Raw genomic sequence first — 16,584 nt, forward strand, 5'->3', positions numbered from 1 at the left:
TGCAAATTGTGGTCCATGTGAGGACATATATACCCGACTCCGGTGCGATATAAAGCCCGTCCCTCGGGTTGTATCCGTCACCCTTGTCCAGTGTCTCGTGGTCATACACTACCACGTCATTATCTGTGACAGCTGTTCTTTTTGAAAGGGTAACATGAAACGCAACGGCAGTTCTTGGGGGAGACGCCTGCAATGAACATTTTTCCCTTCTTTAAACCCAATAAATATGTTTTGCTGACGATATCAGTAAAAACAGCATACAATACATCGTGAAATATCATCTTACACCAATATAATGTAACGTAATGTCACTAAGACAAAATATTAGAATACACATGTACACTTACGCTTTTGCTGGCTTCTTGTTAGCTTTGCTGTCGATAATGCCTTCTCTTCCTTTTCTGCACGAGCTTCAGTGCGGTCCTCGGCAGACTGATTTGGGACATCATTATCGCCGTCTGAGATGTGTTTGTTGGAAGTATTCGGCATTTCACTGTCATTGTGCTAACTAGATCTTCTGTGAATTAACAGTTCGGAAGCAGACATATTCCCAGTAATTGATCTAGATGTAGAGTTGAAGGTTTCGTCAAATTGAGTTTTGTTGGTTACAGTCCTTACAAGGGGATATCTATGACGATGTTTCGTATTATGGTAGACTGGAATGGAAGCAAGTCCCATCTTTGTCTCTAAGCCCGATAATCTTGTCGACAATTTATCTACAACTTGATCTTTCTCTATGATCGCTTCTTCAAGTGACGTCATCCCCTGCTTTAGCCACATTATTTCCGTCATCTGAGTAGCGATATTCGATTCCAATTGACTCATGCGTTCATCCTTCTCTGTCAGTAGACGTTCCATATCATGAATCTTCTGGTAAACGATGGAGACGAAATCCTGCAATTCCGAAGGAATTGGATATCCATGGTCACGGTCAGAAATATGTAGCATTGGATTGCCTTGGTCAAGCTGGTTTCCGACCGAATGACCGAGGATTCCGGCCACATACATGGTAAATAGGAACTTTACGAACATGTCTGCAATCTTATCGTAAACACAGACAATGGTAAACCTCTACATCTCCAGAATAGTTATTCGCCAATCGTATCTGTACTTGACTGACCCCAGACCTAAATATGTAGCATTCTATAGCAGTAGTCATGATAGATAGCTTGATAAGAAATACAAATCACGATATTTTCAGAGAACGTCAGCCTAACTGCTGACATTTCGTACTTCGTTTTTCATTGGGGTTGTTTCGTGGTGGCTTGGTCGGTGAGACCTCGGTTTTAAAACTAAGAAAGCTTTTTACATATTTCGACGATAGCAAAAGGAGGGATGTCAATTTAAGCAATTATGTGGCTCCTCAATGATAAACATACTTTTTTTGCAGGGAGATACTTTTAGGTCGTAAACGAAGTCAAAGCTCAAGAGGGTGAAAATATAAATTAAATGTTTTGAGTAAACATAATAGGTTTTTCAGTTTCTGCTAAAAAAGATAAGATGAAATAAAAATCAGTTGAAAAACAACGTCAATAATTGCAAAAGGTAGGTCACAGTGACAGAGTTATCATCTGGTCTATTTTGATATTAGAACCACTGAAAACCTTATTATGAACTCGATAAAAATTGGTAACAATATGCTAATCACTGTGTCGGGATCATGATATGATATTTGGATGTTGCTTACCCTTTTTATTTAATGTGTATGTTCTTACCCCAACCTACCAGGTTTCATTTCTAGCATGCTTGGTAATTTTCTAGAAGAAACTGAAAACGCACTACTTCTTGGACGTCACCGATTTTTGACCCTTCACCCAGGGCCCCGGGATCCATTAATTTGACAAGTTCTAATCATGATCCTTATACACTGAGCATTGTTGTTATAGGTTATTATGGGTTATTAGGGGATTGATACTTAGGTTTTCAGTAGTGTTTCTTTAAAAAAGAGTTTGATATCCAAATGATATCAGATAATGAGCTAATTCAATTTCAATTTGTTTACGTTTTATTAAACTTTTATTCATTTTTAACAGCTGATACTCACAAGGTACTCGATAGGCTTTGGCATTTTCTTGTTGCTGTAGTTGGGAGAGTATGCTTGATACAGCATCCAGAAGAGGCAAGCACATCTTTCTTTAAGAGTAACTTCCCTTTATCCAATAATTCAGTTACTATTTCGATTGTGGAGAATTGATTCTTTGAACAGATACTGTAGCTAAATGCTCACCAACGCACATTTGTGTAATTTAATCTTTGTTCAAATACGGAACATTTAGCTAACTCCAACTATACATTGAACTGTAGCTAAATCTACTCAATCTATAATAAATGGATCAAAATCACTTTCCGCTGCAAATTTTACATCCCGCCTCCTTAATTAAAATGTACATTGTTTATCCTGATTATCGATATGGTTCTTAGCTTTAATAATAATATTATGTTCAGTTATATCTGTAGACACACCTTGAACTAGATCAGAAACATTTCTACAATTCATATAGTTAGATAATAAATTAACTACCCAATGCAGTTTAGCAAGCCCTGATTGAATCTGATGTTTGAATTTGTACCAGGAAATAAATAGGTAAGATATAGATTTAATATCCTTTATTAGCTATACATGTAAGAAGTATCAATACCAAAGCATATATTCATTCAGTAGATATTTAGACTCTGTATCTCTCACCCAAGTTTCCAGCCTGAGAATGTTGGTCTTCCTAGGGTACCGGAGCTCACGACTGTTCCTTTCCCATACGTATGCCCCATACGGATATAGATATGATCTCCCTCGTTCAGTGTCAGGACAACAAGAGCCGAAGTTTGATGATAATCATTGATTTCTTGTGAATCTGTCCAGGACGACCCCCTTATAGCTCCATTCACAACAAGAACAGTTTGAATTGCATTATGTGGATTACAAACAATGGTCCACGTAAGGACATAAGTTCCGGACTCCGGGACAGTATAAAGTCCGGTCCCAGGGTTATATCCTTCCCCTTGATCAAGCGTTTCCTGGTCAAATACCAATGCTTCATTCGGAGTTACCGCTTTGCTACTAGACATGACTGCGTGGAAAGCTGTTGTAATCCTGATATTTGGGGCGACACCTGCGGGGCAAGATTATATTTACAACAACCAGACTGAGATAAATGTTTTTTTCTTTAAGTGAATGACATTTGTGAGTACTGATTCCTACAAAGACGATGATTCTATAATCTTTCAGATATCAAACTAAAGAATTCAGAGCAATACCGTTATTACATTTTCTCTTCAAGAAAATTGCAGTTGTGGTTTCCTAGAAATACATAAGTGAATCCGCTAACACTTCCATTGGCAACAGGCACAGGTCTTAAAATCGCACCAGAGATTACCAGTAATCAGTGGGTAGCTTCCCAGTTTTAAATACAATCATAATGAAGTCATCGATTCTCACATTACATCATTAAGATACATACTCTATCATTTAACACATTTGTGTTATTTTGTAATAATTTATATGCTACGAAAACATAAAGGGGCCTTAAATGGCAGTATTCACTTCGGAAACACTCGAAAGGTATGGATAGTTTTTGCTGAAATCGACTACATGTATAACTTATTTTATCAAAAGTTCAAAAACTTATTGTATTTCGTTTTCTTCGAGTGGCAAAAATAATCTATCCCTGATTTACCGGGAGTCAACACTAAATTTTTTTAGATGTTTTTAATTTTTGTTTTTGTTTTGTGTATTATGAAATTCAGTGTTTGGAACCTTTCGTTTTTTACTCCAAAGTTATACATTCACATTGATATTTTGCATGCAAAATAAGTCTAAATATGGTGAAAAGTTGCGATTTCACGTGAGACAGTATATAACAGACGTTTGACTTTCGAAAAAAAAAAAAACATTGAAGAGGATTTCTGTAAAAATACAGAATGCATATACACATTTTAAAATAAACCAAACCAAACCAAACTAGAACAAAAACTAATAAGATACAATACAATGTATTTCTTGTTTTACTTAACTTGAAAAAAAGTATTAGAAATAGTTCCTGTCACGCGCACAGACGTTTCTGTCGACTGTTTACACGATATTCAAACCGTTATCAAATACTGAAATTAAAAAAAAAAAAAAAAAAAAAAGATTTTTGGTGCATTTCTCACCTGCGATATGGGAATTGAAGTATATGGACGTTTTGCAAAATAATAACATGGTTTTGTTTAACGTCCTACTAACAGCTTGTAGGTCATTTAAGGACGACCTCCCGTGCGTGCGACATGCATGCGTTTGGTGTGTGCGTATGTGTGTTTTGGGAGGCTGCGGTATGTTCCTGTTAAGTCTCCTTGTGATAGTCTGGAACTTTTGCCGATTTATAGTGCTACCTCACTGAAGCATACTGCCGAAGACACCAAGCAGGACACCCCACCCGGTCACATTATACGGACAACGGGCGAACCAGTCGTCCCTACTCCTAATATGCTGAGCGCTAAGCAGGAGTAGCAACTACCATTTTTAATGACTCTGGTATGTCTCGGCCAGGGGACAGAACCCAAAGCCTTCCTCACAGGGGCGAACGCTCAACTGAAGACCAAAAGTGAGGCATTGTTAAGGGAGACATTAGGAAGAAGAAAGTTGTTCAGAAAGAAGAGAAAAGATTAGATCCCAAATTTAGTCGCCTCTTACGATCATGCAATGGGGGCAGCAGGTACAATTCTTACACCCTAAACATGGACAAACGTAGGAATATTACGTTGTTGGAATTAAACATTAAATGTGATTTTCATAATTTTCACTTAAAATAACCAAACTTACGGTACAAGAATAGTAGGCGTATTTTATCACTCATTAAATGTCCCTTACTCTGAATAAAATCGGATAAGTGTTCATCAGGATAATATATATTTACATGTATGGATATTAGAAATTGAATTGCTGTCACTACTCATGTTATTTTCAATGTACTTACGTTTTGGTTTAAACCTCGAGAAGTTTGATATAGATAGATCCCTTGATTCTTTCTGGTATTTCTCAGAAGTGTCGTCCTCGTCAGCTTGATTCGGAATGACACTAGTATTTTGATTCATAGAGGTCTTAGAAGTTTGTTCTGGAGTAGCTATCTTCACAATACTCGATCCAGGTGTAGAGTCGAGAGTGTGTTCCAATTCAAAATGAGCCGAGTTTTTTTCATTTCTTAAATGAGGAGATGTAAAATGTTTTCGTGATTTGGAATCAGTAACTATATTCTCTAAATCTAATATCCTCTTTGATAGTTTGTCAACGAGTTTATCCTTCAAGGTGCTTGCTTGTTCCAAAGACGTCATCCCCAGTTTAAGTTTCTTTATCTCCGTCATCTGACTAGCCATGTTCAACTCCATTTGATCAATACGTTCATCCTTCTCGGCTAGCAAACGCTCCATACCTTCAATCTTGCGGCAAACGATGGATACGAAGTCATGCCATTCAGACGGCATCGAGTTATCATGGTTACTGTCCGGAAAATGTAGCGTTGGATAGTCGTGGTAAAGCTGGTTTCCAACCGTATGACCGAAGGTTCCGGCCACATATATTGCCAGTAAGAACTTCACAAACATGTCTGCTATCTTACCGTCCACACAGACACTGGTTAACATACTAAAGAACAGTAATCTGTTGAGTTGAACTTGACTGACACCAAACATTGATATGTAGACTTATATAGCAGCAGTCCTAGTTAGATAAATAAAACTACGAAGATTCATATGGTACCATACAGGCAACTAACACGTGATGGAATTATCTAAGTTTCAAATAAATACTGAATAAAAATGATATAAAAGACTAACAAAACGTATCTATAGTTTACTATTTGCACTGGAGAGAAAGACTTTATACAAAAGATAAATTACTTACATGTAGATATATTTACATTTGCTCCGCATTTCCCCATTCACACAATGCTAAGAGGCAGTTGCCACCATACACGCCTATAACACCCAGTGCCTCAGGCTATAACACCCAGTGGGTCATGTGACATTAAACAAGGCGGGATTTGTTTTTATTGGTTCAGTTTTTTTCAAAGTTGACGGAAATGGTAAGACAATGTAAATATAATTATTGAACAGTGGTTTTAATGTTGTTATGGTCGATATGGCAGCAAGATGTATGGTGGGCAAATGTAGAATGGGAACCCTAACGGTATTAACGGGTTCCCATGCCATTTGCCCACCATACATCTTGCTGCCATATCGACTATGGGTTTCCATGCTACATTTGCCCACCATACATTTTGCTGCCATATCGACAATAACAACATTAAAACCACTGTTCATTGCTTAAATGCCACAGTACATTGTTATCAGGAAATCAATCCCATACTGGAATTGAGTACAATACAAAAATCGCATAAATGCATGTGGAATTTATTAGAACTGACGAAATGTTCATTCGTCTTTCAGCGTGACTTTGTACTTTGTAAATTATGTGGAAAGTCATTGTATTTCTTTTTTTGCTAGAGTGCCCAAAACTATTTCGAATTAGTGATTTATTGATGGATGGTGTGATGAATGCGATAGAAGTTGCCTCTTATATTTTGTTCACAAACTTGGATGTGGAGGAGTATGAATTGGAAAACTTAATGGTAAATATATGTCATTGAATTTGCAGGAAATGGTGATAGAGTTTGGCATATTACTTTGATTTTTCTGTTTGATGAACTTTATACTGATACTGATCATAATATCATCATATATACTTCCGGTCACGTCACACGTGTAAACAATTGGATTTCTTCACAGCGACAGAAATGCATATTTCCGAAGTTTAAAGAAGAATAGTCGGGTGACAGTGGCAAGGTGTGCTACTCAAGAGCCCCTTGAAACACTATTTCAATGAATCGGTGGAAAACGGGTCTTTTGACAGCGTAATCGGCGATAACAAGGAGTCATGTCAACACCACCAAGGAAGAACAATGACGGCGTTCCTAGCAACGCACAGCGACGGGGCCGCGGGAGACCCCCAGGGTCCAAAAACGCATCAAAAACCAATCAGGGGTTAAAGTCAGCTAGTTCTAACTTTATCACAGACTTCAACATAACAAGAGATAGCGATGAAGAGGTTACTGGGTGGAAATGTAATGATTGCAACAATTTCTTTGACGACGAAAGTGCCAAAATGCTAGAATGTGAACGTTGCCGATCGCATCATTGCATTGAATGTTTAGGGAAATCGATCGATGAATACAAAATTCTGCAGGGCTCAGATTATATGTGGTTCTGTCCTGCATGTAGGCAGACCTCCAGAAGAACATCATAACAGATATGAAAATTGAAGAGAGGTGTAAAGCCATCATGGAACAATGTGAAAGTAGAATATCGGCGCTCGAAAATATGATGAAGGACAAATGTGACGTGGATACAGTCCGTACAATGATTAAAGAAGTTAGAGATGTAGAACAGGAAAACTCCGAATGGCCTAGGTTATCAACACAACAGAAACAATCAGATACTAAAACATCACAAAATGTCTTAACAGAATTAGAGGATAGGAAGAGAAGGGAGAGAAACATCCTTATATTCGGGATTAAAGAACTATTGAGCGACGAAGGCCATGAACGAAGAAAGGCGGATGAAGCAAAAGTCAAAAACATCCTATTAGCATGTAAAGTACCTTCAGACAGCATCGCCGCAGTCAAAGTTTCAAGAATCGGAAAGTTAGAAAGGGAGAAAGAAGACGGGGAGAAAAGCAAGACCAGTTCTTGCCATTTTCAAGACCACTGAAGACAAAAGTAATTTCTTCAAAAATATAAAGGAACTTCAGAAGCATGAGGATTGCAAATCAATCTCCATCAGCAATGACCTCACAAAACAAGAAAGGGAAAGGGAATCAGAACTAAAGGAAGAGGCTAAAAGGAAAACCAGCCAAGATTCGGGGGAATACGTCTTCCGAGTACGAGGTCCCCCTTGGGACAGAAAAATAAGGTTTCGAAAGCAGAACAGAGATTAAAGCGAAATCCCGGTAACATCAAAAATCATCTTAATTGTACATACACTAATATAGACAGTCTCCCAAACAAATGAGATGAGTTAAAATCGAGGATCTCTGAACAAAGTATCACTGATATCATTGGAATCACCGAAGTATATCCCAAAAATTATAGGTATCTACCAAGCAAAGCTGAACTTTATATAGCAGGTTACGACCTTTTCCTAAACGAAAATTCACCAAGTAGACACAGAGGTGTCGGTTTGTACATAAAAACAGATCACTGTGGAGTAGAAGTTAACATGGGAATGGCATTCAAAGAAAGTATATGGGTAAAAATAAAGTTGTCGGGTAACGGCTGTCTCCTGGCTGGATGTATATATAAGAGCCCGAACTCAACAGAAAACAATATTGAAGAACTTCGTAATTTATTAAACAAGGTATCGTCCACAAAATGTTATAGTCACTTACTCATCATGGGTGACTTCAATCTACCGAAAATAGATTGGAATTCCTGGTCATCAACCAACGATAAAGAAAGTGATAATTTCATCGAGTGTTTAAGGGATAACTTTCTATATCAACACAACACAGATTTCACAAGGAGTAGGGAAGGGAATGAACCTAGTATTTTAGATCTTTTAATAGCAAATGAAGAAGAAATGATCAGAGACATACACTACAACAGTCCGATTGGCAGCAGTGACCATCTTGTTTTAAATTTCAAGTTCTACTGTGAACAATCTCCCACATTGAACGAAACTCTGCGTTTAAAATATGAAAAGGGTGAATACGAAAAGATGAAAGATGACATTCCAAGAGAATGGCATGGAATCCTCCAAGGAAATGTAGAGGAAATGTATCGAACCTTCACCTCAATTATTGAGACTAGTACCAATAAATACATACCTAAAGCGAAACCGAAAAAATCTGAAACATCTAGAAAAGGAGAACTACCCTTGAGTGAAAATATACTGAAACGAAAAAGAAACGCAACATGGAAAATTGTGATTAATTTTGTATTAAATATACATATCTGTATAAAAATCGCGGAAATAAACATGCACCCTGCCTAACACCCATACCAATCTTCAAAATCACCCAAGTGTGACTAGAGACCTATGCACTTCCGGCGCGGTAAAAACATCAAAAACCGTGCCTGTACAAACATATGCGTTCTTTTTTCATTCAAACCAGTATCAATTCATCACTAACATTGAGCCACATCATCGCCAATACTTTTGCAAACAATAATTCCTTTTACAATTATGCCACGGTTATCAAAGGTTGATAGAGGACGTGCTATAGCGATGCTTCTGGCAGGGAACACGCAACTTCACGTCGCTCGACAATTCAGAGTTCACAAATCGACTATTAGTCGATTAGTTTCACGTCTTAACGCAACAGGAAGAGTCGATGACCAGCCGAGATCAGGACGTCCACGCGTAACGTCGCGACGTCAAGACCGGGTTCTTAGGCTGGCACACCTGCGTAACAGGAGATTAACGGCCGCTGAAACGGCAAGGAATACGATTGGTAATCATAACCGTCGAATTCATCCCCAAACAGTGATCAACAGACTGCGTGAGGCTAATTTGCGTGCAAGGCGACAGTACGTTGGTTTACCACTAACACCGCAACGTCGAGCACGTCGTATGCAATGGGCAACGGCACATATGCCCAGACGTTTTCCTATGAGACGTTGGAGGTCTATGCTCTTCACCGATGAATCTCGATTCACGTTATTTCGAGCAGATGGCCGTCAACGTGTGTACCGGCGTCGAGGCGAACGTTTTGCTGACGCCTGTGTTTTGGAACACGACCGATTTGGGGGTGGATCAGTTATGGTTTGGGCGGGAATCTCCCATGGTTTGAAGACGCCTTTGGTGATAGTCAATGGGAATTTAACGGCCGTACGCTATCGGGATGAGATCCTTAGGCCCCATGTTGTGCCGTTTGTTAGGCAGCATCATCTAACCTTTCAGCAAGATAACGCGAGACCACACGTTGCAAGAGTCTGTAGAGACTTTCTTGCGACACAGAACATTGTTCCTATAGATTGGCCTCCATATAGCCCCGACCTGTCCCCAATCGAGCATTTGTGGGATGAATTAGACAGAAGAATTCGAAATCGCCGTAACCCCCCAAATACCCTCCCTCAGTTAGCAAATGCACTCGTCCAAGAATGGAATAACATTCCAATACGGAAAGTCAATGCCCTGATGAACTCAATGCAACAAAGAATTAGAGATGTGATAACTGTTCGAGGAGGACACACACGATATTAGGGCACGGTTTCAAAACTGCTGCCATTTCAACTTGGATTCACGTAGGGTACTACCAATCATGACCTTCTAGCAAAGTGACCTGTTCTTAAAAATCTCTAAACATTTAAAGGATGTTACATCAATATTCAATATTAACTATTACATATGAAATTTAAACATAATGCTCACAAGTATTATTTTATTAAACCTACAATTTGAAGTTGCGTTTCTTTTTCGTTTCAGTATATAAGGAAATTAATCAACAAGAAGCATCGAACATGGCAACGATATATAGAAACGAAAGATGAAGATAAACACAGAGACTATTGTAAAGCTCGAAATAAGTTAAAATGGGAAATACGGAAAGCAAGAAGAGAAATGGAAAAAAAGGATAGCAGAGGATATAAAATGCCACCCGAAACGGTTTTGGAAGTATGTCAACTCGAAAAGAAAAGTAAAATCAGGAATATCAGATTTAAAAGGTCTTAATGGGGATAACAATCAAATGGCAGTTACGGATGGCGACAAAGCAGAAGTTTTAGCAAAATTCTTCAGCAGCGTGTTTACACAAGAACCACAAGGCGATCTACCAGAATTTAAGCCTAGAAATATAACCTTCCCTTTTGAGGACATTATCGTTAATTCTCAACTCGTAGAAAAACTACTTTCAAATTTAAATGAAAATAAGTCTCAAGGCCCAGACAATATGAATCCAAGAGTGTTGAAGGAATTACGAAAAAATATAAGCGAACCCGTGGCCGATCTATTCAACAAATCTCTATCAGATGGAAAGCTACCGCAAGCATGGAAAGAAGCGAATATTACGGCAATCTTTAAAAGGAAGCAAAGTCTGATCCTGGAAACTATAGACCAGTGAGTTTAACTAGTATAATTGTGAAGACACTCGAAAAGCTAGTAAGGGATAGTATTGTTAAACATATGGACAAAAATGATTTATTAAGCTCTAAACAGTTCGGCTTTATATCAGGCAGATCAACCCAACTCCAGCTACTTACAGTACTCGAGGAATGGACAGATATAATAGACAAAGGCGGTCAACTCGATGTTATATATATGGATTTCATGAAGGCCTTTGACAAAGTACCACATCAACGTTTATTAAAGAAATTAACAGGATACGGAATTAGTCAAAAGATTGTTAAATGGATTGAGGACTTCCTTAGTAATCGTTGCCAACGTGTAATTGTCAAAGGCAAATCATCGAAAACTTACCCAGTAATCAGCGGTATTCCCCAAGGAAGTGTACTAGGTCCAATACTGTTTGTAATATATATAAATGATCTTCCTGAAATAACAGCTTCCCAGTCGCCATTATTTGCAGATGACACTAAACTATACAGGCAGATAAACAGCAATGATGATGTTCAAATACTTCAAAATGATCTGGACAAACTTCAAATTTGGTCAAATACATTGGTACTGTACCCAAAGAAGTGTAAAGTTCTCTCAATTAAATCTTCTGAGAAAAGACAATACTACATGTCAGGACCGGGTGAAGAAAAATTTCAACTAGAAAACATTACGTGTGAGAAGGATATTGGTGTCATGATCGACGAAGATCTGAACTTTAAAAAACACATACAATTAAGTGTCAACAAAGCAAATAGCATAGTTGGATTGATACGGAAATCATTTGTGTATTCAGATGAATCAATGTTTACATTACTATTTAAAGCACTAGTAAGGCCCCATCTTGAATATGCTGCGAGCGTCTGGAACCCTTTCAGAATTAACGATATTGATCTGATTGAAAATGTGCAGAGGAGGGCAACTAAACTCATCCCAGGCCTTAAAACGCTATCGTATTCGGAACGTTTGGAAAGATTAAATCTTCCAACACTTTCACATCGGAAACTAGAGGAGATGTCATCAATGTTTTTAAAATAATGAACAATATATATGATAGTCGAGTAACGAAAAACTTTTTCCAAATGGACAATAACAACAGAACTAGAGGTCACTCCCAGAAAATTTTCAAAAAACGATGTTGACGGGATGCAAGGAAACACTTCTTTAGCTATCGAATTGTTGATCTCTGGAACAGTCTTCCCCAACATGTCATAAATGCAGAAACTGTTTATCAGTTTGAAATCCTGTTGGACAATTATTGGAAAAATAACCGGTTTATATATAAAGAACAATAATCTCCAAATGCTACATGTACATTGCACCGGACTGATATTATTTAATTATTATTTCTTTGCAATTTACTGGATATGGATATAGAGGCTTTCAGCATGCGTCCATAATGTTTTCTAATAAATCCTAATAAATCCTAATAATTGAAATGTAACATTAATAATGTTCGATTGACATAATGAACCATGTTATATATAAAGCTATCGGTGTCAGTTTGCTGATGGTTAAAACAAAACCGACTTGGTTGGTAGATATTAGTAATAATTTGTGAATATCACTAATTCAGCATTTTGCATTTGATTTATGGATTAAGAAAAACAGAAAATATAATTTGGTACTACAGATATAAATTACAGACATTATCAATTTCCCTTAGCCACTGCATCACTTCTCATAGGAAAAACTCAACTCTTGTATAAATAAATTTGCTTATATTTATTGGTAACTAGCGATAGGTATACGCCGACACATTTTACAAATACTCGAACTCATACACTCATTCACACATTACAACATCATGTATGTACTATAGACTTCAAATTCCCCACTGTGAAAATCATAAGAATTATGAAATGCAATACATATATTTTACCAATTAATCCTGTATACATGTATGCCATCTTATATAAAAATAAGCAATTACTTGGTCTCGGATATTATTTGCGTATACACGTGTGTCGCCTCTGGTCTACCCTCGCTGAATGACACACGTTATACCTAACACTGTCAACTGCACGTGCAAATACCATGACGCCACCTATGAGAAAACTCGCAACCTAAGGGAAAATAATTTCCGTCTAATTCGCTCCGCTCAAACCACGGAAATTTTATTTATTGTAGAATTGGATTTCTCGGTAGGGAGTATACGAGTTATCCCTCTTCGACTTGTATAACTCATCATTTCATACAGGACTCGAGTAAAATGGCCGCTGAAATTGTAAATCTATGCATATTGCAGGGAAAAAGGCGAACGGAAATATTCAAAAATTAGGAGTTATTATAAATAAGTATCTATCTTTTGATGAACACAAACGTACAAAAAATCAAATTCTGTATTTGCACTAATGTAACGTTCGGTTACTGTGAAAGATACTAGTAAGAATATGTTGAGTACGCGAATATTGTATGGTATCATTACAGAATTAATTGTATCATGACCGAAGCTGTACACTTGAGGTCAACTATACGGGTTTGAGTTTCAAGTCCAAGATTTCTGATCAAACATCTCAAGTAAAAATAAAATCACTGTAGTTTTACTACAGATGAGACGCTACAGTCACATGTCGGGACTTGGCACGAATTCCAAGGTCACAGTTCAAACATATAACAATATAAACAAGTGTAGTATGGAAACATTGTATTAAGGTAAATTTCAAATATAGTATGCATAAATTACATAATATCATAACCGTGTCATCAATACATCGGAGTACCACGAATACCCTTATTTCTGAAATAGTGCAAGAATCACGCACATTGCAATTATATTGCTACAGCACATTTATAATAGGTTTTTTTGGCACACTTCAGATACCTGCATGTATCTATTTCTAAACTATTTCCTATCGTAAGAATCATATTTTACGTACCTTAACATATTTTACGAAGACCCATCACGCAGTATGTCACCTATTTGAGAATATATGAACCCAAATTTAGATACAGGTATTAAATCCGTTATTCAAATGCATTTTTAGATACGATTATGTTTTAACCTCACTGGCACGGCACCATACCGAGTTAATATGACAACTCCAGTGACGGTGTGCAACTTGTCTCTTCTCATTCCCTGCCGCCATTATTTCTAAGAGGTCGAATTCAGACTGGCTACTTAGTGGAGTTAAGGACTGCCCTGTTAATTTCAGATGGTTTACAGTCACGTCGAATGTCCATTACGTTACATAGTTTTAGTTTTAGTTAACACATAATATAGAGGAATTGGCTTCCTGTCTTTGATTTCGTTAACAAGATAATCGCGTTTTATGTAACATTTCACATGTGTGGGCACTGTCTTAATTGCGCACTCGAAAACGCACAAAACACACCTTTCCACTACTGACTCCACTTTACCGTCCGTCCGTCCGTCCGTCCGTCCATCCTTATCACGAAATTCGAAATATTATAAGGACCCCTCCCCCCCCCCCCCCCCCCCCCCCCCCAAAAAAAAAAAAAAAAAATAAGAATAAAATATAAAATAAAAAATAAAAATGAAGTGTATACATATAAATGACGGTTCCCATTGGGTACTAGTTGTGCATTTTCAATTACGAGACTGGCTATAGTTTTGTAAAATGACCACCAGTTCGTTGCACTGTATTTTGGATTTTAAGTACAAGATTGTCGCCGCTATATCTGATGAAGCATTGCACAAATCAAATAATTTTGGCATATAAAAATTTTAACTTCACTGCTATTTTACAGAAAGAAGCAGTGAATAGATTTTTTTTTCAGGTTTAAAACGTCAGTGTTTTAGTTTAAACATTATTTTATTCAACAAGACACAATAACATTACATATACAGAAAATAGCAAATGGGATGGGAAAACAAGCTTAAAGCTTATATTAATTCCTTTCCCAATCACACAGAAAAGCAAATACATCTTCGGAACTAGGACACCTTAATTTTGATAACTAAGAACAAAATAATATTTTACATAATTATATAAATATACATGTGGTGAATATAATTGACTGACATGATTTATGACGCCATTGTATTGTTAGACTATAGATAAATGAGTTACCTTTAAGTACGAAGTACAAATGTAACATTTTACATAATTTTGTAAAAGTACATGTGTTGAATAGAATTGATTATAGATGATTCATGACACCATTATATTGTATGACCGTGGATATATAAATTTACCCTACAGTACGAAGTACAAATATGTATACGATACCATACAAAACATAAATATTAACTAAAGCGTTTACTTAGATGAATGAATTTTTGTACTGCTAAAAATATTTCCTCATTTTTCTGCTTTGTATAAACATCATTACCCCATAAAAGTGTTGTTTTTTTCAGTAAGAATAATATCTAACTGTAATAAAGTATTTTGTCTGATCGTGGTGTATTTTTCACATGAGAGTAAATAATGATGAGTACTCTCAACTGATCCACAGGTACATAATGGACTATCTTCCAGATTTCTAGTGTACAAATGTTAATGTACAGTGTTTTCTATTGAACAATAGACAATAATACAATATTGATACAAAATATAGCCAACACATGGTTACCTTAGATTTTATCTATGAAATATTTTACTATGAAAGATCCTTTGAAGCATTTGACATTTAATCTGTAATAAATTAATTACTGATTATCAAACTTTAGATTAATAAAATATAATGTGCATGTAAGTAAACATTTCGAGTAATGCTGACAGAAACTATTTATCAACATTATTATACAAGATGTATAGATACTATCGGGCCTTCGGACTATCGGGACTTCGGACTAAAGGGTATTCGGAATATAAGGGTGTCACCGAGTAGGCTGGCACAAGCCCGGCTGAAATCTGCCAAGAATGGATAAAATCTGTGATAATATAGTAATACTGTTGTAATTTTATCAATCAAACTATTTCGAAAATTTTATCTGAGACATACATGTATAGATATACACATAAGTCTGCACAGTAATTAGCATGCACATGTGCATTTCGTAGGTATGAAGATTTTTTTCATTTTGATGTACAGGCCTCAGACCACAATTATACTTCCGGGTCGTTGTACGAATGTAGTACATATTGAAATTTCAGGACTGTTGCTAAATATTTTTTCTTGACTTAGCTGTTACAGATATGGACATAATTTTAGCATATATTTATAGTGCAATATTTAATCTAGTGGCAGAATTTTGTTTTGACACCATTTCCATGTTTGTTTGTGAGGCAGGACACGGGGAGTTATAAGGCTTGAGTAGTAATATTTTGTGATTTTCCGGATTTTCCTACAATATAGTAGGGTGGTTACACTTAAATATAAATATCTTTGTTAAATGTCGGTCATGGGGTACTTTCCAGCTCACTGTATGTTCAGCTTGAATAGTTCTACACGTGATATAAAAACCAGATTTTTTGCAAACTTCTGAAATATTTTAATATCGATTTTTCTTTGGTAGAACAAAGAGGGAAATTAATTGTGGTCTGAGGCCATGTGTAGAACCTTAAGAATAATCTGATCGAGTTACCTCCCTTTAGTATG

The 16,584-nt window shown here is 36.8% G+C and overlaps 1 protein-coding gene across 1 annotated transcript; it reads right to left on the bottom strand.

The window, feature by feature from the left end:
* Positions 1-2,592: 2,592 nt before the first annotated feature.
* Positions 2,593-5,603, bottom strand: LOC117330913 (EMILIN-2-like). The gene is made up of 2 exons (XM_033889473.1): positions 4,950-5,603; positions 2,593-3,107 (listed from the first exon to the last, which is right to left on the bottom strand). Exons 1-2 carry the CDS (start codon positions 5,572-5,574, stop codon positions 2,683-2,685), a joined length of 1,050 nt encoding a protein of 349 aa, XP_033745364.1. The 5' UTR covers positions 5,575-5,603; the 3' UTR covers positions 2,593-2,682.
* Positions 5,604-16,584: the final 10,981 nt, after the last annotated feature.

Source organism: Pecten maximus, chromosome 1, assembly GCF_902652985.1.
Source record: "Pecten maximus chromosome 1, xPecMax1.1, whole genome shotgun sequence".
NCBI classification, from domain to species: Eukaryota; Metazoa; Mollusca; class Bivalvia; order Pectinida; family Pectinidae; genus Pecten; species Pecten maximus.